A 20,176-nucleotide genomic window follows, 5' to 3' on the forward strand; every position below is an offset into this window, starting at 1 on the left:
CCCCTCCAGCAGGAAGGGGTTAATTCAGGGTGTTCACTGTGTCTGCTCCTGTAAGGAGAGACCACAGACAGGGCGGCTTAAACAAGAGACATTTCTTCCACGCTGTTGTTGTGGAGGCTGGTGGTGCAAGATGAGGGGCCTGCAGGGTCGGGTCAAGGGTCAGGTCAGGTGCAGCCCCCGGCCCTGCTGCCCTGCTGCCCCCTCCCTTGTGCTCCCTCCCATCCAGGGGCCTCCACTCTCCTGACTTCAGGGCCCGCAGAGGCCCTGCCCCCACACCCACCCGGCAGGTTGGAACCAGTGGTGCGGGGACACCGGCGTGAGCAGGCCCGTGACCCAGTGCTTCCAGACTGGCAGGACGGGCTCCCAGGAGGAGACGCACGGTGCCACTGTCTGTGACTCTGCTGCTGGAGCCGCGTGATGGAGAACACGGCCCGTGCACGGACTCCAGCGATCAGGGAACCAAACTGAGCGTTCCCGCAGCACACAGCTGCTCCTGACCGCTGGCGTGCGACAAGGTGACAGTGACCGACCCTCTGGCCACCCCTCCCCACTCACACTGGACACCGGCAGAGGGGTCCAGAAGGCGGCTTTCAGCACACTTGGCCTCCCAGGTGCGCAGGCCCGAGTCTCCCCCGCGGTGCCTCCTCCACAAACAACGCGGGCAGGGCGCTCGCTCGTCCCGGGTTTCCACGTGAAAGGGTCCGACCTGCTCCCTGAACCCACGTTTCCCAAACACACGGAGCTTTTGCGCTGCCATTTCCGGTGAAGCGGCGCCTCCTCAGCCAGCAAACTCCCAGACCGGGCACTCTCCTGGCTGTCTCCCTCCCGCCGCCCAGCCCCCTCCGTCCCCTCCCCTCTCTGCCCAGGCAGCCGCACCTCCAGCCACCTGCCCAGGCACCCCGCTCGGTCCTCCCAGGCCCTCTGAGTGACTGTCAGAGGGCCCTCCTAAAGCACACTGCTCACCACGTCACGCCACTGCCCCCCACCTGGCACTGAGTCCCCGTCGCACATTTGGTGAAAGGCCCGACTGTCCGGCCTGACCACGGCCCCCAGCGGGCCTCCGCTCCTGGTGCCCCCCTCCCCCAGGCACGCCTGTCCCCTGCAGGGGCTTCTGCCCGGGGGCCGCCTCCCCCCTCTCCTCTCCCGCATGGCCGATCAGGGCTCCGTAAGGCCAATGTCATTTGCCCGAGACCAAGAGGAGGTTTCCTTCCTTTGATCTTGACCTGCAGCATATAATTAGACCTTTTTAAAAGCTCCAGGACTTTCTGCTTTATAATGCATTTATTTGTGAATGTGTTTACACCCTTTAATTCCCTAAGGTGAAAGGCCACATCTTGCTTGCTTTAGGGTGGGTCCCTTTCATCGCGTCTTGCTCCCTGTGGAAGCCCAGAATTTAGTTAGTAGACAGTGCACATGTTATGGAGTGCTCATGCTGTCTGCGTATCACTGTGCTCGTCCTTCTCGGCCGCGAGAGGGACCAGCCGGAGAGCCAGAGCGGAGGAAACGAGCGAGGCAGTGAGGCCGGGGCCCGCCCTGGGTCCCAGCCCCGCGCAGGGCCTGACCGACAGCCGAGCTGACGAACTGAACAGTTGGGAGGCGGAGCCAAGGGAGGGAGGAGGGGATGGCGGGGGGGGGCGGTCAGTGTCCAGCACTGCCCGGGGTTGGGGAACGCTGGGCCACGCTCCCACTGAACCCGGGAACTCGGGACGGTGAGGGGGGAGAGAAGCCAGACGGAAGAAGTTCGGGAAAGGGAAGGAGTGAGTACGGATGGGTCTCCCCAGAACCCTGACCAGACCGTGGGAAGAAGGGGCTGCGCATCCGACCTCGCGGCCGCCCGCCCGCCCGCCGCGGAGGAGCACAGAGCCCGGACCAGTGCGCGCGCGCCAGCAACCCCGGAGGCCGGCTCAGGGGTGGGCGAGACGGCGCCAGCCCACTCCACAGCCGTCACGGAGCCCCACAGGCACGCGCCCGGAGTGGTGTTCGTGCCCACGCACCGCGTCTCGAGATCGACATGAAGACGGCTCATTTCACGTGGCGACGCGGCTGGGCCACCGCGCCCAGAGGCGTGGTCGAGCCCCGTGCTGGCTGTTCCAGTACGAGCGGTTTTGGGTGAAGTCAGCGTGCACCTCGGTCAGTGCTGCGGGGAGCGGATCGTGTTCCAGCACGTGGGCAGCGCCCGACCGATCCGCCGAAATCCCGAACGGAACGGAGGCTGCGCCCCCGAGCACGCGGGGTGGGGGCGGGGGGGGCCTGCCGCCCCCGCATCTCCGCGAAGGCTGGACTCGCCGGCACCCGTCATCGCGGGAGCTGGTTCCTGCAGATCTATCAAAATCAACCCCCACCCCGCTCTCTCCCCCCACCCCCATACGCCTGTTTGTTCGGTTTCTCTAGAGAGCCCCGCTGAAACGGACCTGAACGGGCCTCCTCCCAGGAGACGGCTCAGACGTGGCCAGCCCGTTCGCCGCCGTGAACGGACACAGTGGAAGGGCCGGGCCGGGCCTGCGGGACAGGAGGCGCCACAGCACCCCCGGCCCCGTCCCGACGCCGCCTCGTGGGAGGAGGATCCCACTTCCCGTGGCCCCCCGGCGGGCAGGCCTTGCACGACCCGGAGGCCGCCCAGCTTGGACTCTGTGTAGAAGACTATAAACGTTTTACGACTGTTTTTAAAAAGTTCATGGAATGTACCAGAAACCATGAAATTATACACCTAAATGGGCGAGTTTTGTGGTGTGGGAGTTGTATCTCAATAAAGCTGTTTCTAAAAATAGGTCTGTGTGTCCATCCCTGAGTCTGCATGGAGTCCATGAGCGGGGTCTGGGGTCAGGCGCTGGGCCAGCCGCGTCCTGGTCGAGGCGTCACTGCGGTTCACACGCCCTCGCTGAGCCATCTTCAGCCCCAGCAGTGTTCTCCACGACTCTGACTCCGGCGGGGTGGTCTGCTTCCTCCCCTAGCTCGTAGGGGGGCGGTGGGGGGGGCAGGCTTCAGAGGAGGATGTGTCACCGGCATTGCGACTGTTCCTGTCTCCTGAGCGCTGAAACAGTTCCATTGTGCATGCAATTACAGCTCCCAAAGGGCATCCAGTGTGCAGTAAAGGCCGTGCTTCTCACTCCCCCCACCCCACCCCACCCCACCCCACCCCCGTTCCCGTCAACGGCTGCACCGCCCCGCTTAGTGCGGTGTGACCGCCTCGGACGTGGTTTAAATCGTCAGGTAGAGAAAGTTAAAATGAACATTCATTTTCTCTTGCACGCAAAATAACCCTGTTGGTGTGGTGTGTCCTCTTCCTGCCTGAGTTTTAATGCCACGAACCTCACGTGTGTTCACGCCCTTGGTGGCACCTCAGAGAATGCGGATTGGAACTAGCTCGAATAAAATGGGGAATGTCTTACAGGGACACCACTAGAGCATCTCATGGCCACACGGGAATGTCCGGAGTGGTGAGGATACTCTTGGCTGCAAATAAGATAAATCTGAAATCAAACCGTGTCACACCGAAAGGAAGAGACCATCAGGTCCCAGGGTCCCGGGTGGCCACTGAGCAGCAGGGAGGGGCTTTGAGCGAGACCCACGGGGCACCCACACTTACATGCAGGATCCTGTGTGCGTGTGTGTTTCTCTGGGACGAGAGTCCAGAGTGGGCTTCCGCTTCCCAGAGGGAGCGGGCAGCCTGCCTGCATCCTCCAAACAGGGCCGAAAGCCCCAGCGGCTGCTGTCACCTCGGGGCCTGAGTCCGTCCTAAGTGGCTACAGCCAGAAAGAATGGGGGCCCATCTGGGACCGTCGCAGGGAGCTTCTCAGGGCCAGTGTCTCTCAGAGCCTTGTGGTTGTCACGGGTCCACCAAGGACCTCAGGTGCCACCATGGGAGAGCATGACAGCCATGGGGAACAGAATTTACACACCGGGCTCCCGCCCAGGAGGTCCCTGAAGGGACATTGCCCGCCACATTGGGAAAAGGAGGGCGGGGAACTGGATGGAGCCCCTCCTCCAGGTACGTGGGTCGCAGGTCAGCGTGTTCGGCAAGACTTTAGAGAGTCTGTTTCACAAGGAGTCATGCTAACTTGCTCTTCTGAATTCTGGGGCAAGAGAGCTCCTGGTGGCCCTCGGGTGCAGAAGCTTCTGTCTGCTGCCCTGGGGGGCAGGGGCAGGGAGGAAAGAGCTCTCTGGGGTGTACTCCGGGCTCCGTAGAGCTGCGCCCTGGCCTTTCCAGGAACCAGGCCTCAGGAAGCCTGCAGCAACCCTAAAGTTCCGGGGGGGCCCTGCCCATGCCAGCCAGCCAGCCAGTCCAGGGCGCCGGGCGGGCCAGGAGGGGCAGGGAGGGGAGCGCAGGGAAGGGGCATGGACCCTCGGAGCAGGGGGCACCTTCCCCTCCCCTGGCAATGGTGAGGGGGTCCCCGAGGACGTCACGACCTAGGGGTGGGCCAGGCGACAGGGAGGTTCAGTGTGGAGTGCGGGACTGAGTTGGCTTCTGAAAGCTGAAGGCGGCCGGTGAGGCAGGGGCGGTCTAAGACCAGCGCGGCATCCGGGGCTGCGGAGGAGCCCAGACTGGACCGGAGCTCTGGCCGCGGGGCTGACGGGCTCACAGCCAGTCCCACGGCAGGACCTGGACCAGGGCGGGTGACAGAGACCCATCGGGGACAGGTTGGGGGGGGGCGGCGAGGCAAAACCACAGAGACCAGTGGCGTCATGAAGTCCTGCGCACCTGCAGATAGGACCCCAAGTTTCCCGACAAGCGCCGAAGGCTGCCCAGCTGCGCGTGTGGGGGGACCGCTGCAGGCTGAGACGTCCTTGCAGACGGAACATCACTTCCTCCGCGCCGCGCTGAACCCTGTGACCGTGTGGTTTTCCCTCCTTCGCCTGTAATTTTGTTACCCGTGGCCGTTTTATCACTTTTTAGTTTACTGTAGTTTCTAAGTAACTCTTCCAAAGGGAAAAATGAAAACCCTGCTGGTTTGTCAAGGAGAAAGGAATGGAGTTTTGAAATTAAAGGTCTGTGAATGGCATGGCCCCAGGCCGTTTGCAGCCAAGCCTGACCGGGGTCCCTGGAACCTTCTGGGTGGGAGGAGAAGGGCGGGGGGAGGGAGGCCTGGCCCCGCAGTCTCCTCCTGCCTCCTCCGGACACCGTGCCCACCCAGCCATGCTTTAAAACCTCGTGGATTGTCTGAGGTATTTGCAGTCACGTGGTCAGCTCCCCGAACAGTGCAGAGCTACTCCTGGCACCGACGGGCACCCAGATGCGCCGAGACAGAGACCTCCGGAGGGGCGCCCTCGCCAACCACGAGTGGTCAGGTGTGCTCTGGGGTCAGGCCACGGGTTTCAAACGTGGCTCTGGTCCAGGATGATGGTAACCACCTCCCCCCCGCAAAGGGCTCTGACTCCCAACCTGGAGGGTGTGAGCAGGTCTCCAGGAGTCCGGAGGGAGTTGGAATGATTGTGGAATCATCGCGGGCGTTAGAGAGAGAGAAAGGTCCGTGCGTCGGACGGTAACGACCAGAGTGTTCACGGACCCTGTGAGCGTCTGTGAGAACGGTGGTGGAGCACCCGTGCGCAGGAGTGACACGTGCACACCGTGCCTTCCACGGGCTGCTGCAGCCCTGACTTGGTCTGTGTGTGTGTGTGTGTGTGTGCACACTCGCGCGCACACTTTCCTGCTGTCTCAGAGGCAGGTGTGTAAAATCACGCGGCTGATAAACACCAGAGCTGGGGTTTGGACCCAGTTGCTCGGGCTTCCGAATCCACGTTCTTAACCTCCAGGGGGGCTGCTCCCCCCCCCCGCCGAGTGGGGAGCCGGGGTCCCCGCAGACCAGCCCGGGTCACCAGTCACGCATACCTCGTCCCAAATCCGTGTTCACCGGCATCGCCCGGCAGGGCCACAGCGGGACTGATCGCACCTGGGACCCAGCACCCACCGGCTTCAGGGCTCCGTGCTGAGGAGCTGGCTGTGGACCCCCCTGTCCGTGCACAGCGGCCCCTCTGGGCATCAGCACTCCGTCCACCCTGGGCTTCCCCTCCCCGGACCCCGAGGACTCCGGCTTCCCCCCAACACCTGCCTTCAGCACGTCCCCACGGGCCTAACATCTGCCGGGGCTTTGTGGCCAGAAGGTCACGGCACCGCAGGTCTTTGGACCACAGCCCCGCGGCAACGGCTCAGACTTCCGGCACCGGAAGACCCGGTTTCAGTGCTGGCTCGGCTCCGCGAGGTCGGCAGCCTCGGGGATGCACGTCCCAGGCCCGCGCCCCCTTCATCCACAAAACGGGGTGCAGCCGTTCGCGGCCACTCCGCGGCCCGGGCCGGGACCCCACGTGAGGGAGGAAGCGGGCTGTCCGCTCGCCGACCCCTCGCGCGCGTCCCTGGGTGGTCCCTTCGGGGCGCTCCTCGGCCCCGGGTGCCGTGGGGCCTGCCTGTGAGTTTCACGGCCGGGGAGCGCCTCCCGCGCTTCCGCTGGGCGGCAAAGCGCCGGTTTATCCCCCGCCGCCTCCCTGGCACGTGGAGCATCAGCCTGGGGCCTCGTGGGCCTCGGCAGCGTTCCCCGCACAGAGCTGGGCATCCCCGCCGCTCGGGCTAGGGATGGGCGGGGCCCATGTGGCCGCGAGCTGCCCCTCCCAGCCCGGGACGCCCGTTCCTCCGGGCCGGCAGGGCGGGGGAGCTGAGCCGGCGAGGCCTCGCCTGACGTTCGCGGCGGTCGGTCGTGTGACCTGCAGACTCGCAGTTCCAAGGCGCGCGGGCCCCGCCGCTCTCTTTCAAGTGGCTTCTGGCGCGGCCCTGCGCCCGCCGCGGGCTGTTGGTGGGAACGTGTGGGCAGAGCGACCGCTGCCATGGAGACCGGGTGTCGGATTTCCCGAGCTTGGAGCACTGTTTAAAAACCCTTTCCCTCCCTCTCAGCGGCCGCTGTGCGACAGAAGGGAGGAGACCCCTCTCTGCCGTCCTCTGACCTTGCAGGTGTGCGGACACCCGGCTCCTTGCCTGGCCGGAGCCCTCCCAGGAAGGAGTTGCTCAGACACCTCCCGCCCCCTGCGGTCACTTCTCCGGCCTCCGCACTTGGGGAGGCCCCGGGGATTTCCCAGCATGCCCCGTGAACGAACGAGGCCGTGGCTGCTGTTCTGAGGCCCGTGTGGCGTGGGGCGGGGAGAGGCCGGAGGGAGGTCACAGTCACCTGCAGGAAGGAGGTCGAGCAGGCCTTTATTTATTCACCTGGGGCCGCTGCTCACTCACTCTCCACCTGGAGCGCTGTCCTGGGCTCAAACAGTGTGGTCACCTGAATCATCGGCACCCCCAGTGCTGAGGGTGTGTGGCTCCCGCACGACAGAGAGCCCAGCGGGTGGCGTGGCCATCGGGAGACGGGCTGAGCTGCCCCGCCGGAGCCAGGAGCACTGGTGTGCAGAGTCAGACTCCGTGGGGACGTGGGGCGGGACTGGCGGGGCAAGGGGGCCCAGCTCCCCGGAACCCGCCGCGTCCCCCTGCGCCTGGGCCCACCGTCGGTGCCTGGGCGATGGGGGAGGGACCCCATCCTGTGCTGCAGGGACTAGCGGAGAGGGGGGCCCAGGCGTGCTGTGGCCCAGGTGGCTGTGACAGCATGAAGGGGCCGTTGTGGCCACGGCTGCTGCAGTACCACGCTCTCCACCAGCCGGGGCAGCGGCCCTAGGAAGAGGCCTCCGTCTGAAACACGGCGGCCGAGTACGGGGTGGCAGCAGGGCCTCTGGGGCTGGGCTCTGAGCCCCGTGGAAAGCAGGCTGGAGCCCGCACCCGAGGCCCGGCCGGCCGGGGCCCCTCTTTCCAAGCCTTCCCCCAGATCATAGCCGGCTGCTCCTGCTGAGGAGACGAGGGCCTCCCCAGCTGGAGAGCGGAGGGCCGAGAGCCCGCCAGGGCAGCGCGGCAGAGGGGGGTGAGGGACCCCGAACGGACGGACTGCTGTGCTCTCCCGGACCCGGGGCTGGCTGGGGCCTGCTCCTACCTGCTCTCCGGCTCCTTCCTGCAGGAGTCGCGGGCAGGGCCGTGGCCCGGTGCAGAGGCCCCGAGCACCCAGGGGCTCGGCCGTCCGGCCCTGACCCCTCACGTAGCCGTAGGAAGACATGTGTGTATGTGAGAAGCATGGGTGAGTGTGTTAGAAGTTCATTGAAAAATCATTGTCTTGCCCCGGCTGGCGTAGCTCAGTGGATTGAGCGCGGGGCTGCGAACCAAAGCATCGCAGGTTCGATTCCCAGTCAGCGCACATGCCTGGGTTGCAGGCCATGGCCCCCAGCAACCGCACATTGATGTTTCTCCCTCTCTCTCTCTCTCTCCCTCTCTCTCCCTCCCTTCCCTCTCTAAAAATAAATAAATAAATCTTTAAAAAAAAAAAAAGAAAAATCACTGTCTCCTCCCTCGTCTGAGAGATGTATCGAGATTCCGCCCAGGCGTCCGGCTCAGGTCCCCCGGCCCAAGCCCCCTCCCACCCGCACTCTTTCCCGGCCGCAAGCCGGGCCGGACACTGGAGCCTTTCATCCGGTGGAGGACTTCACAGGCATGGAAATGCGAACTATTTTTGCTTTGGTTACTAATTTTACCCTTTTCAGGAACCTTTTTTTTTTTTTTGTAGAACTCATTTTTCTCCTTACGCTGCCCTAGCATTATCTATTTTTTTGAGCCAAATAATTAAACTCTGACATTTGTTTTCTGTTTGTTCTTTTGGCCACAAGTAAATATGTGTTTAAGCAACAGCTCTCGAGTTATGCAATATAAAAATACCAGAGCATTTTAATTTTAGTTTTTTGTAGGCCGTGTAATTGGAAAGGGATTGCAAATGCCATTTCAAAGGTCGTATATTTTTAAATCTATAAAATAAGAAGTAGAAAGCTCCATCTCCTCCAACCCCTCCCCCCCCAAGCCCCCTGGGCCTGAGCCTGTGGGCAGCGCCCGGCCTGCGGCCCCTCCCTGCCAGCCCCACCAGCCCCGCCAGCCGGCCTGCCGCCTCCCTGCCCGCCACCTCCCTGCCCGCCATCCCTGGGTTCTGAGCACAAGATGTGGAAGACCTTTGCTCGTCTTTAACGGGCACCTTCTTCGAGTCACGCTGAGTTCCGTTGACAGTCCTCAGAGCAGCCCTGAGAGGTGGATCCTTTTTTGTTCAACCCTCATCAGAGGACACATGTATCAATGTTAGAGAGAGGGGAAGGAGGGGGGAGAGCGAGGCGTCAGTATAAGGGAAACATCGATCGGTTGCCTCCCGTACGCACCCCAACCCGGGACCAAACTGGCAACCTCTCGGTGAACCGGAGGGCACTCCAGCTGAGCTGCTGCCGGCCGGGGTGGAGCCCGCTTTTCATCCTCCTCTTATGGCAGGGGAAACCGAGGCGCACAGAGAAGGGAAGTGGGTTGCCCGAGGTCACACAGCTCCAGATCCGGACCGCATGGCTCCGGTATCCACGCTTTTCCTCACCACGGGCCACTTCAGGCCTTCCCAGGGCATCCCCTGGGCCCCCCTGCGCCCCCCTGCTCCCCGCCCGGCCAGACCCCGCAGGTCACTCCCCCTGTGGCATCGTTGCTGCCGGCTCTAGGGGCCCCGGGCGCCCTGGCTGAGGTCTCCTTTCCCACCTCGGTTCCTGCGGACCCCCTACTTCCATTTCCAGGGCCCCGTCCTGCTGCCCGCTGAGGGTCAGGCTCCTGAGTTCCGCTCTGGGAGTGTGGAGCGCCGTGATGCGCCTGCGGGCTCCATCCCCGTTTGCACACGGCTGAGGGGCTCGCGTGTCTGACCCAGCCAAGGAGGTCCACTTGGGCCTCAGCGCGGGAACAGGCCCCGGGGGTGCTCACTGCCTCCTCCAGCCTGCCGCCGGATGCCCTTGGGGGCTGCTGAGGGCCGCGGGCTCCCTGCCCAAGCCCTCCAGGCCCACAGGCCGCTGGCCACAGGCCTGGAACCCATGGTCCCCCGAGTGCCCCCGACTCGGCTCCCCGCTGCCCGAGGGCCTTGCCCCCATCTCTGCCACTGCTGCCGCCTCTGCCCTCCCCTGCTTCCCGCCCCTCTGCTGGCTATTTGTGAAAACATGGGCGGGAAGCACAGCTCACGAGGGAGAGATCCGCTGAGGGGTAACCTCGACCGGGCTGCCACTCACACACGGCGGCGCCTCGGTGATCGGAGGCGGGAACCAGCAGCCCGGGCCTCGCCTCGGGAGCTTCAGCCTTCGATGGGGCGACTGTGGCGGTCATCTGGAAAGGCAGGAGGCGCCCAGGCCCCTTCCTGCTGAGCGCATCCCAGGCCCTGAGGGGTCCCCTGCCCCGGCTGCAGGCTGCAGGACGGACCAGCCCTCACTTCGGCTGCGGTGCTACCTGGCCTCTCCGTGCCTCCGAGAGCCATTCCAGCCGGAGGCCCCTGGGGCCGTCCCCTGCGGCCGTCCCCTGCGGCCACACCGTGTGAGCTGACTTACGGCCCCGCTGCTGCCTCCCTCGGCCGCCTCTCCTTCGCCCTGGGGCGGGGCCTCCTCCCTCCCAGCCTCCTCTCTCACACAAGCTCTGCTGGTTTTCTCCAAAACCAGTGCCCCCCACCCGCTCCCCGGCCTGTGCCTTCCCTCCCAGCCTTCCCTACTATCTGAGCCCCCCCCCCATCCCAGGGCCCGGGACTCGGTCTCAGTGTGCGCAGGGGAAATCGCTCTCGTCCTCGTCCGTGACCCGATCCCTCAACTATGCGCTCCAGTGCGGCCTGAGTGCCGTGTGGTCACATCGGCCTTCTCCCGTTTCAGGCTCACGTGTAATTTGCTGGCGTTTTTTTTTCCCACTCCCCTGAGGTCGTGTTCCGTGTTGGTATTTTCCAAAGGCTTTACCTCCGTGCCGTTAAAAACAACCGTGTTTGGGATCCTCGTCCTCCTTGCGTTTTTTTCCACTCTGGGCCTCCTTTCAGTCGCCGCCCTCCGTGATGGCCTCTGTTGACTTCTGTCCTCCTTCCCGCCTGCAACAGGGGCCTGCTCAGCTGCAGTGAACAGGGCAGCCGCCCGCCCCAGTGTCGCAGAGAACGACCTTCCCTGTGAGCCTGTCTCCTGGCCAGCCAGCACCCCTCACAGCAGCTGCTGGAAACACTCAGAGCCAGGACCTCTGAGGAAAACATAAGAAAACTGGGCCCTGGCTGGTGTGGCTCAGCGCAGTGGATTGAGCACGGGCTGCAAACCAAAGGGTCGCCGGTTCGATTCCCAGTCAGGGCACATGCCTGGGTTGCGGGCCAGGTCCCCAGTAGGGGGCGTGCGAGAGGCAACCACACATTGATATTTTTCTTTCTCTTTCTCCTTCCTTTCCCTCTCTCTAAAAATAAATAAATAAAATCTTTTTTTTTAACAAAAAAGAAAAGAAAACGTAAGATAACTGAGGCTACTTATCTGGGAAATGGGCACAGGGAGCAGCTGAGTTCTTTTTGTGGGCGAGGGATTATTACATCAAGGACAGAGATGAGTTTCGTTTGCCATTTCTTTTATAGGATGAAAACGGGTCCGCGCTGGAAGAAGGATGCATTTAGGTTTCAGATCAAAGCCCTCTGTGGTTAACCCGCAGGCACAGCACGGGGGGCGCAGAGAGATTGGCTGGGGTGGGAGAGGGAGGGACGGTGTCCTCCCGATCTTTAAAAATAACACGCGGGCTGTCCTGTGGCTCTGGAGAGCTCCGGTCCAGCCCTTGTAAAACGAGATCCTGAACGCGGTTTAGACTCTATCAGCACCCTCTGGCTCTGGTCCCAGCCCTCTGGGCGCACTCTCAGTAATCTTCTTCTTTCCTTCTGGTCTGCGTTAACCACTTATCTCAGTGTCTTCAGAGTTGTATCGGGTTCGGGACATGCCATAAATTGCAAAAGAGTGGGCTTACAACTGACATTTTAAAAAATATTTTGTATTGACTTCAGAGAGAGAGAGAAAGAAAGGGGAAGAGGAAGAGAAGCATCGGGCTGTCGCCCCACCCACTCCAGCACCCCCTGCCTGCTTCTTTCTCGTCTGTGCCCCGGCTGGGGATCGAACCCACGGCCCTGGCTCACCGGGACGACGCTCCAACCTACTGAGCCACTGGGCCAGGGCCCCACAGACGTTCCTGATCCTGGAACTTACCTGATCTCCACACGCCGGACCTCAGACTTTGAGAGAGGTTTACACGTGCCCCTGGCACGGACGCTCAGCTCCCGCCCGCGACGGACAGCGGCAGAGACCAGCGCCTTGGGAGTCGGCCGCCCTGGGGGCCGTCTCCGCTGTGGGACGCCTCTGACCGGAGTCCCGTCCCTGCTGACTGTCCTCACGGCCCGAAGCTGCCCGCTCCCCGCGGTGGGCAGCGGCAGACGGGCGTTGCACACAGATCAAGCGGGCGGTGACTGTGTCGGTGGTTTATGGGGGTGACGACGTGATGACCGAAACGATCGTGTGCCAGTGCTTTCCTCCCGGGCCTCACTTTCCCTGCTGGTCTGCTTCCGTTCCGGGCGTCGTACACGAGCTCCTTCCGGCCCTCGGGCTTGCCCCACAGACCCAAGTAGGCCTCCCCGCACCCCACCCCCGCCCAGGCCGAGGCTCACAGAATTGGGTGAGTTTTCTCGGGATGAGGTGGAGCGCTCAAAATCCCGTACTATCCCTCATGGGCTACTTTTTCAGCCTTTTTATGTTCGAGAAAGAGGCAAACTGGGGTAACCCTGGGGCACAGAAAGGTCCGGGGGAGCAGCGAGGTTCTGGGCGTACCCCTGAACCCCCCTGGTCTTTGGAGGCTCCCCCAGCTCCCACACCTTCCTTCCACCACGGCTGCCCCCCACCCCCGCGCTGGTCGTCAGGCCCCTGTGGTCCCAAAGCACAGGGGGCAGAGAGTGAGCCCAGGCTCCTCTCAGAACTGAGGTTATTGGACGCCCGCCGTCGGAGAGGGCGGCCTTGCCAACGAGGCTTTCTCAGGCTAACCCGGACCTCAGACCGCAGGGCTTTGCTCTTCATCTCCGGAGGACCCACTCGGCAGGCCACTTCCCGGGGCCAAGTCCCAGCCCCGGGGCCCCAGGAAAACCCAAGGGGCAAGACTTGGAGGTCTTTGGAGCGTCTGTCCCCGAGAGCCAGGGCAGGAGTGAGGGGGCGCCTTGAAGGAGAGGAACGGGACTCTGGGCCGTGCCGGCCTTGTCTCGGGCACCAGGCACCCGCCTGAGCGTGGGCTGCTCTGCCCGGTCCTCGCCTGGAAGTGGGGGGTAGGGCATTTGGAGAGAGATTCTCCAAAGCACCGGGGCCCCCTGAGGCACAGGGCCGGGGCCGGGCGCCGGCTCTCCCAGGTCTGAAGGTGGCATTACAGGCAGCACTGGGTCTCGGAACACGGTCACCGGTCTCTGAATGTCCTCTTCCTCTTGGGACCCTCGGCCTGAGCCATGATTGTGCCAGAGGCCCTGCAAAGGCGGGCGGAGCCTCATCCGTTGATTCGACGTGAGCAGGTGGTACAGCCGAGTCCTGGACACGATGTATCTCAGCCCTCGGGTCCAGCCCGGTCCTCGCCCCGCCTTGAGGTCAGGACGGGGCCCCAGGGGCCCCAGTGGCGGAGAACAATCTCAGGCTCCCCGTTTTCCAGCCGGGACCGAGGGGCCGCCTGTCCCCCAGGCCAGGTGGCCGTGTCCTCTCCATTTCTGGGCTGACTCCGCTCGGAAGGACTAGAGGCGTGAGAGGTTCACACTGTGTCAGCCATCAGTGTAAAGGTGCGCACATTCCCTCCGGGGCCAGTTCAAAGCCCGGGGCAGAGCCCACTAGACTCTCGTCAATTGGAACTCGGCCGCCCCCTGAGCTGCAGCCGCCCCCTGTCCTCAGGGCTCTCGGAACGAGCCCGGCCTTCCCAGTGCTGTGCGGGCTTTCCCCGCCCCCACAGTGGGGGGGGGTGGCCAGCGCCACCCTCAGGGCCCGCCTGGGCGTCGGCACCCGGAGCTGTCCTTCCTGACCTCCCCCAGGACAGTCCTGGGCCCTGGGTCCAGGGAGACCTTGGCATGTGTCCTCGCAGTCGAGACCTGTTGTAAAAACACCTGTACAGGCGTGTTTGGGCCCTCCCTGGGCCGGTCGGCCTCCCGCGGGCCTTGCTTTCGCCGCTGAGGGCACGCCCCGCCCGACCCCACACACAGAGGGTCACCCGTGGACAGGGAAGGCCGGCCTCTTATGCGTCTCCTGCGGGGACTCCCACTTGCATTGGGAGCGTCACGGGAGACCATTCCCACCTGAGGCACGAGCGGTACGGCGTGCACCTCGCCACGGCAGTGCCCCCCGAGGGGGTTCCCAAGGCGCCGCCAGCTGCGTCCTGTGGGTGGATCCCCCCCCGTTTACTGTAAACAGTCAGGTGAGGCGAGAAAACCCCCTCGCGGCGGCCCGAGGGCCCGCTCCAACCCCCCGCAGCACAGATGGGGCGCAGCTCTCTCTGTCTTCAACGGGGGCCCTTAATTCCATCAGCAGTGGAGACAAAGAGAAGGGAGGCTCTGTCTCTGCACAACACGCTCATTGAAACCTGCTTCCGCCGGCCACCCGCGGGGCCGGAGAAAGGAGCTTTCTGCCGGCTAACTGGAAATCCGGGTCCTGTGCGGGGGCTGAGTGAGGGCAGCCGTAAGGCCCGCTAATTCCGAGGCCGCGGCTGGCCCGGTCTCCGCGGCAGAAACCCAGGGGCCTTCGGGGGCTGCGCCCCGACGTCGGCAGCGTCACCGCGAACTGTTGGCTCGACCCGGTGCGACTGTATCTCAGAACCACACACCGGGTCTCACGGAAACTTCTTACTACATGTCGCAGACGACCCAACGATCGATGTAAGCTTGTATTTCTATACCTTCTATACCTTCTCGAGTTGAAACGGGACAAATGGACAGATTCAGGACGGTGAGTCGCCAACAGCAAAGAGATCTCAAAAACAGCGGCAATAACGAAAATAGGCCATTTGTGTGGCCGTTACAGAGCACTTCCGACCGCCGGCAAGAACTCGCAAACCTGGGGTTCACTTTCCTCGGAGCTGCCGGCCTCCAGGAGCCCGGCCTGTGCGTCTGCGCGGGCTGCTGTGTCTGTGGCGGGGGCGGGGGGAGGGTGTGGAAGGGGGAAGAAGCCACCGTCCCTCCCCGCAGACACCAGTGTCCTGCAGTGCCACACGGGCTCCCCAGTGGGGAGAATACGGTGTCACCTTCCAACAACCCATTTTTTCCCCAAGAAGCTTAAACTCCCCTCTCAAAATCCAATAATAGCTCGTGTTAGGGTCCCCAGGGGAAGGAATGGAAGGCGGAATCAAGGGCTTGAGAAAGAAGGAGGGCGAGCAGCTCAGGAGGAAAAAGGAAACTTTCACAGTGGCCAGTGCTGCTCTGTGGGAGTCCCTTCCTTCTTCCCCCCCCCACTCTCTGCAGGAGCACACCCTACAGCCCCCCACAAAGAAGGACTCTAAAGCTTCTTCAGTTCCTTCCCTCTTTGTGTCTTAAGACGAAAGGGGAGAAAAGAGATGATAAAATCTCGATACCAAAGCTTCTCAAATGACTGGAAGCATTGTCAGTAGCGCCGCACGTCTGAGAAATGTCACCAGGTCACTGGTCGTCGCAGGGATTTCAACCCCCGCCCCGTGAAGTGCGTGGGGCCCAACAGGGTTTTGCTGGAAGGATCAGCACGGAGCGAGGCCCTCCCGTGACAGCGCGTGCGCGTGCGTTCCCATCGTGTGTCACTTTCTCCCTGGGCGTGCACACAGGAGTTCCAGGTAACGATTTTATTGACAAATGTTTAAAAAAGGCATTACAAAACTATTCATATAAGAAAATTCCAGTACGCGAAGCAATAATGATGAAATCTAAACGGAGTCGAGCTGACCACCTTAAAGCAGTAACAGTTTTTTAACCTTTTTTCTGTTTTTTTTTTACCAGCTTAACCTAGGTAACAGCGACATTAACACTTGAACATAGAAACATTTATATCTGAAAAATATATCCCATATTCACAAAATCAGAAAACCCATGCCTCGGCGTGGTTGCTTCTTAAACCCTCGCCGCACTCTCGTTGACCAGGAGTTCCTGCTGCGTGGGCCGTCAGCAGCCCGCACGCGTCCCCCGCCGCTGCCCCGAGACCCCCGGCACCGGCACCCTCGCAGCTGAGTGCGTCCGTGTGCCGGAGGGAGGGGTCCCAACGATGTAAAATGCAGAACGGGATTTTTGTGGAGTGTGTACAGAGAGTGCAGGATATAACACTGTGTGTTCCTATGGTCGGTGGGGGTAAAAGGTCTTCACCTTGATTTAAAAAACAACAACAGAATTTTTTCAGATGCAGTATCAGATCAAACCGACTTCCGACCCCTAAGTATTTTTCTGTGCTGGTCAGAGGTGACGTTTCAGGACTTTAGGCCGACGTCTCGCTCTCACGAATCCGGCTTTCCCCAGCCAGTGCGCCTCTCTCCAGGGCGCGACGGCCCCGCCTGCGGGACCTCCAGTCGGGTCCCAGGCAGAGCGCGGCCCGGCGGCCTCTGATCCTCCCTCCGCCGGAAGGAAAACGACCCGATCGCAGGCGAGGCGCACGCTCGTGGACGACGGCGGAGCCACGCGGTGGGCACATTCACAAACATCCCATGGTCAAGTCCGAAGTGTTTCACCTGAGTTTCCCAAAGGCACTTCTCCAGGAGCTGACGAGCACCCAAGTTCAAGACCTGTCGCCTAATGCTTTGAGAAAGGACAAGGAGAGAGTGGAGATCAGTCACTGATGACTGGGCCCTCGACAGACGGAGATCGGGAGTCACCAGGAGACACTCCGCTGTGTCTCCTGTCTCAGGGGAAGGCGCGGAGGTCGTGCGGGGGCCCAGAGCAGGCAGGCTGGTGCACACCTGTCCCAGCCATGGGCCGAGGGCCCCTGAGGGTTTGCTGATGTCTTGCAGAGAGAGAAAAGCATGGGGCCCTAAGTTAGAAGGTAAAAATGTCGAAGGAAAGCCAGACCTCAGGTGTTCAGTTCGGATAAAAGGCACGGATTCGGTTGGGGTCGTTCGGAGCCGGAATCTCTCAGTGCGCTCTGATGTGCGAAGGCCTCTTTCTTTTTTACCTGCAGACGGAGCCGAGCTCACACAGTTCGTGCAAAGGCGGTGGTGGTGGGGGGCGGGGTGCAGACCTGAGCGTGTCGGCTCAGGTAGGCAGAAGCCGACTCCTGCTTAAGTAACCCCTGCTCCGGGCCGCGGAGGCGAAGAGAAAGGAGCCGTCCCGGGTCAAGACTGCACTGGGCTGGCGTCTGTCATTGCTGTAGCCACGCGTCCAAGGGGCAGGGGGCGGGGCCACCCGGGGTGGTGGGCGGGGCGAGCGCCCGGAGAGACGCTCGTCCGCTGAGATGGGTCCCTCCCGTCCGCACTCAGCCCACAGGACGAGCGGGCGCACTGGCACACCCTGGTCCGGCTGCGTGCAGCAGTGGCAGGCTGGTCACCTAGAAGACGCTGACGGACGGCTCCTTCTCCTGGTTCTAGCACGAGGTGTGGTCTCCCAGGACCCCTCGCTCGGTGGTGGCCCGTCCCAGCGGCAGCAGGGGACCTGCTGTGTCGTCGTTCCTAGAAGCCCTAGTCGGCCCCGCAGACTAAACACTAAACCCCCAGCTGAGCTCGCGGACACAGAGAGCAGGTGGGCGGTTGCCAGAGGAAGGGGTGGGGGGTAAGGGAAAGGAAAAAAGTCATTATCTGTATAAATACCACTTTTCTGTAAAAGAGAAGCTCTGCCCCTTCTAAGCTCAGTCACAGGGAGAGAGTAACAGATGCTTCTGCCTGAACGGATTTTCACAGAAAGGCGCCCCGCTTTGTACGCAGCACCGAGAGTGCGCACGCCCCAAGAGTACGCCCGGGCAGCGGTCTCAGAACCCGGTGCCGGGTGGGGGCCCTTCCCCGCCCCGGCCCTGACTCAGTCCCCCCATTGCCAGGTGCCTGTGAAGCAAGTGGCGGCTGAGTTAGAGCGTGGATTCTCTGAGAGTCCCGTCGTCCCCTAATTTCTGGGGAGGCCCCTGGACTTCACCCAGTAAACCCAAGGGGCAGGCAGGCAGTGTGAAGTCAATTCCGGCCTCCTCCGCCCATTCGTGTAGGTGACAGAAACGTGACCTTCCTCAAAGAGAAACAGACTGTGGAACCCTTTGTACACGAAAACCAAGGCACCTAATCTAACACCAACCTTGACCAGGATAACCCGCTACGATGCAAAGTCATTTTTGGCAGAAAATGCAGGTGAAACTGTGGACTCCGGGTCCTTGGTCTGGTAAAGCCACAGTCACAACAGGCACAGGTGACTGCCACTTGGGTTCGTGGCGTCGGCCGGCATCTCCAGGGCTGCCGACTGGACGCAGCAGCAGCCTCTGCAGTCCCACCCGCAGCGTGGAAGCCTCTGGCGGACGGAAGACGCCAAGCGCCTTGAACGCCCACGGCCCCGTCTTCCTTGAGGCCCCAGCTCACAGCGGGTCTGGCTCAGAAGCAACGGGCTGAAAGGCTCAAACCCATCAGTTCGGTTCGGGTCGGCTTCTCTCCGCAGAAGCCACGCACGGTCCAGACAGCGCGGTCCTCGAAAGGTCCTCATGCTGGGGGCGTGCGTGCCCTCGGGCTCCTCACAGGCACTCCTGGTCCTGAAAGAGCGACAGGAGGGCAGATTTAAAAATCATGCGTCACAAATTAAAGCCACGAAACCAGAACTGTCAAAATTAACATACGTAACTTTTACTAGTGACGCACAGGAGTCTGATCGCGTACAAGACAGGAAGCTCGTGCACGCGAAGGGATTCGAGCGCCCAGGCGCCTGTGTGCGCCCAGACTGAAATGAAGAAAGATTCCCTGACAACCCAGAGCCACTCGAGATTCACCAGTAGCTCCTGGAAGACGACGGTGTGACCCGCAGCGAACAAAATGCGTCTGCAAACAATTCTGCAGATTCCCAACCTCGTTTCAACACCAAAAGCTCGTTTCTGCGTTGCGCTCCTGTGTAGGTGAAGCTGTTAGGAGCCTTTGGCCCCCGTCTGAAGGAAAGAAGACGACTGATGAACAGAGCCACCTCCGTCTCTGACTTCACAGCGTGCGTGGGACTGCTGGAGAGGGTTCCCGTAGGGCCTGCAGGGTGCCGGACACTCCTCACGGGCCAGCATCCTCTGCACAGCGGAGCCCTTCCGTCTGCCCTCACCACAGAGGGGCAGAGACCTCACTGCAGGAGGGGCGGGCCAGGGGCCGGCCAAGTGCACGTGGCCGCCGCTGAGTACGCAAAACCGTCCCTTGCAGCACCCACTCTTCCTGAGCCTGCGTCCCACTGACGTGGTGTTGGTGACGCGTCCGGCGAGTTTATGAAGAAAGTTTTCCTCTGGGTCCAAGGAGATGATGTGGAAACAGAAACTTCTGGAGCGCCCGGATAACCAGAGGGGGCTGAGTCACCTACGGCCATCGACAGGAACAGCGACAACCACCCTCACACTACCGTGGGAGGCAGACTGCACTCATTTTGCCAGTAAGGAAGTACAGATTTTAATAGATTAAAACACTAGAAGCCGGGTCGCTTCATGCCTTTCCTACCGTCCCTTCCCTGGATTTACATGGACAGTGAAAATGTTGGTTGAAAAAAACAAAACACCAAAATGAACTTTCTCTGTAAGTACAGAGGCTGGCTTGGTTCTCCCGAACGTGTTAGAAATCGCCGCCCCAGATACCTGAGGTCCGTTCCCTCCCGGGGAGAGTGATGATGCACTCGTCCAGGCCCACGGAGGCTCCGGCACCCGCCCGCTCTGCCCTGAGCCCTGGCCGTCCTCACCGGACGCTGGGGAGTCCCCACCCACCCTCAGGAGAGCTGCTGCGCAGCAACAGAGTTCTGGGGGTCACACGTGACGTGCGCGTCGTTGGGAGTTCTAATGAGGCCAGGTCCCAACGGCGGGCAGCTGCCGCCTCCCCGCCGTCCTTTCGGAGATCCGGCTCCAGCCAGCACGTTTCCCACACTCGGAAAAGGCAGCCGGAGAGAAAATGCCCTTCAGGGTCTGCAAAAGATTATCTCTTAGAACGGGCCCAAAATATCATTTGCTGTTTTCAATTTTAGGGCAAACACGGAAATGATTTACATTTTAACGATCTCTTTGCTGAATTCCAAATGTCCTATTTAGATTTACGGAAATTATGTACTAACCATTAGGTGACACGTCTTGGAAAACTGATAACGTTTCATTAATAAATTGCACTGTGCGACTGGAATGTAACACTTTGTCATTTATGTGTAATTACAACTTTCTTTCCTTGATAATTTGTGTTGAAAATACC

The 20,176-nt window shown here is 61.6% G+C and overlaps 1 protein-coding gene across 3 annotated transcripts in view; it reads right to left on the minus strand.

Annotated features, from left to right (window-relative positions):
* Positions 1-15,648: 15,648 nt before the first annotated feature.
* Positions 15,649-20,176, minus strand: part of TNFRSF19 (TNF receptor superfamily member 19) — a 69,454-nt gene continuing 64,926 nt past the window's right edge. For all 3 annotated transcript variants that reach the window (XM_045839282.1, XM_045839284.1, XM_045839283.1), the window contains exon 10: positions 15,649-18,513. In XM_045839282.1, coding sequence (XP_045695238.1) covers positions 18,496-18,513 — 18 coding nt within the window. In that variant the 3' untranslated portion in view covers positions 15,649-18,495. The remainder of the gene's footprint in view (positions 18,514-20,176) is intronic.

This window comes from Phyllostomus hastatus, unplaced genomic scaffold (genome assembly GCF_019186645.2).
Source record: "Phyllostomus hastatus isolate PE091 unplaced genomic scaffold, TTU_PhHast_1.1 phas_contig_29, whole genome shotgun sequence".
In the NCBI taxonomy this organism is placed as follows: Eukaryota; Metazoa; Chordata; class Mammalia; order Chiroptera; family Phyllostomidae; genus Phyllostomus; species Phyllostomus hastatus.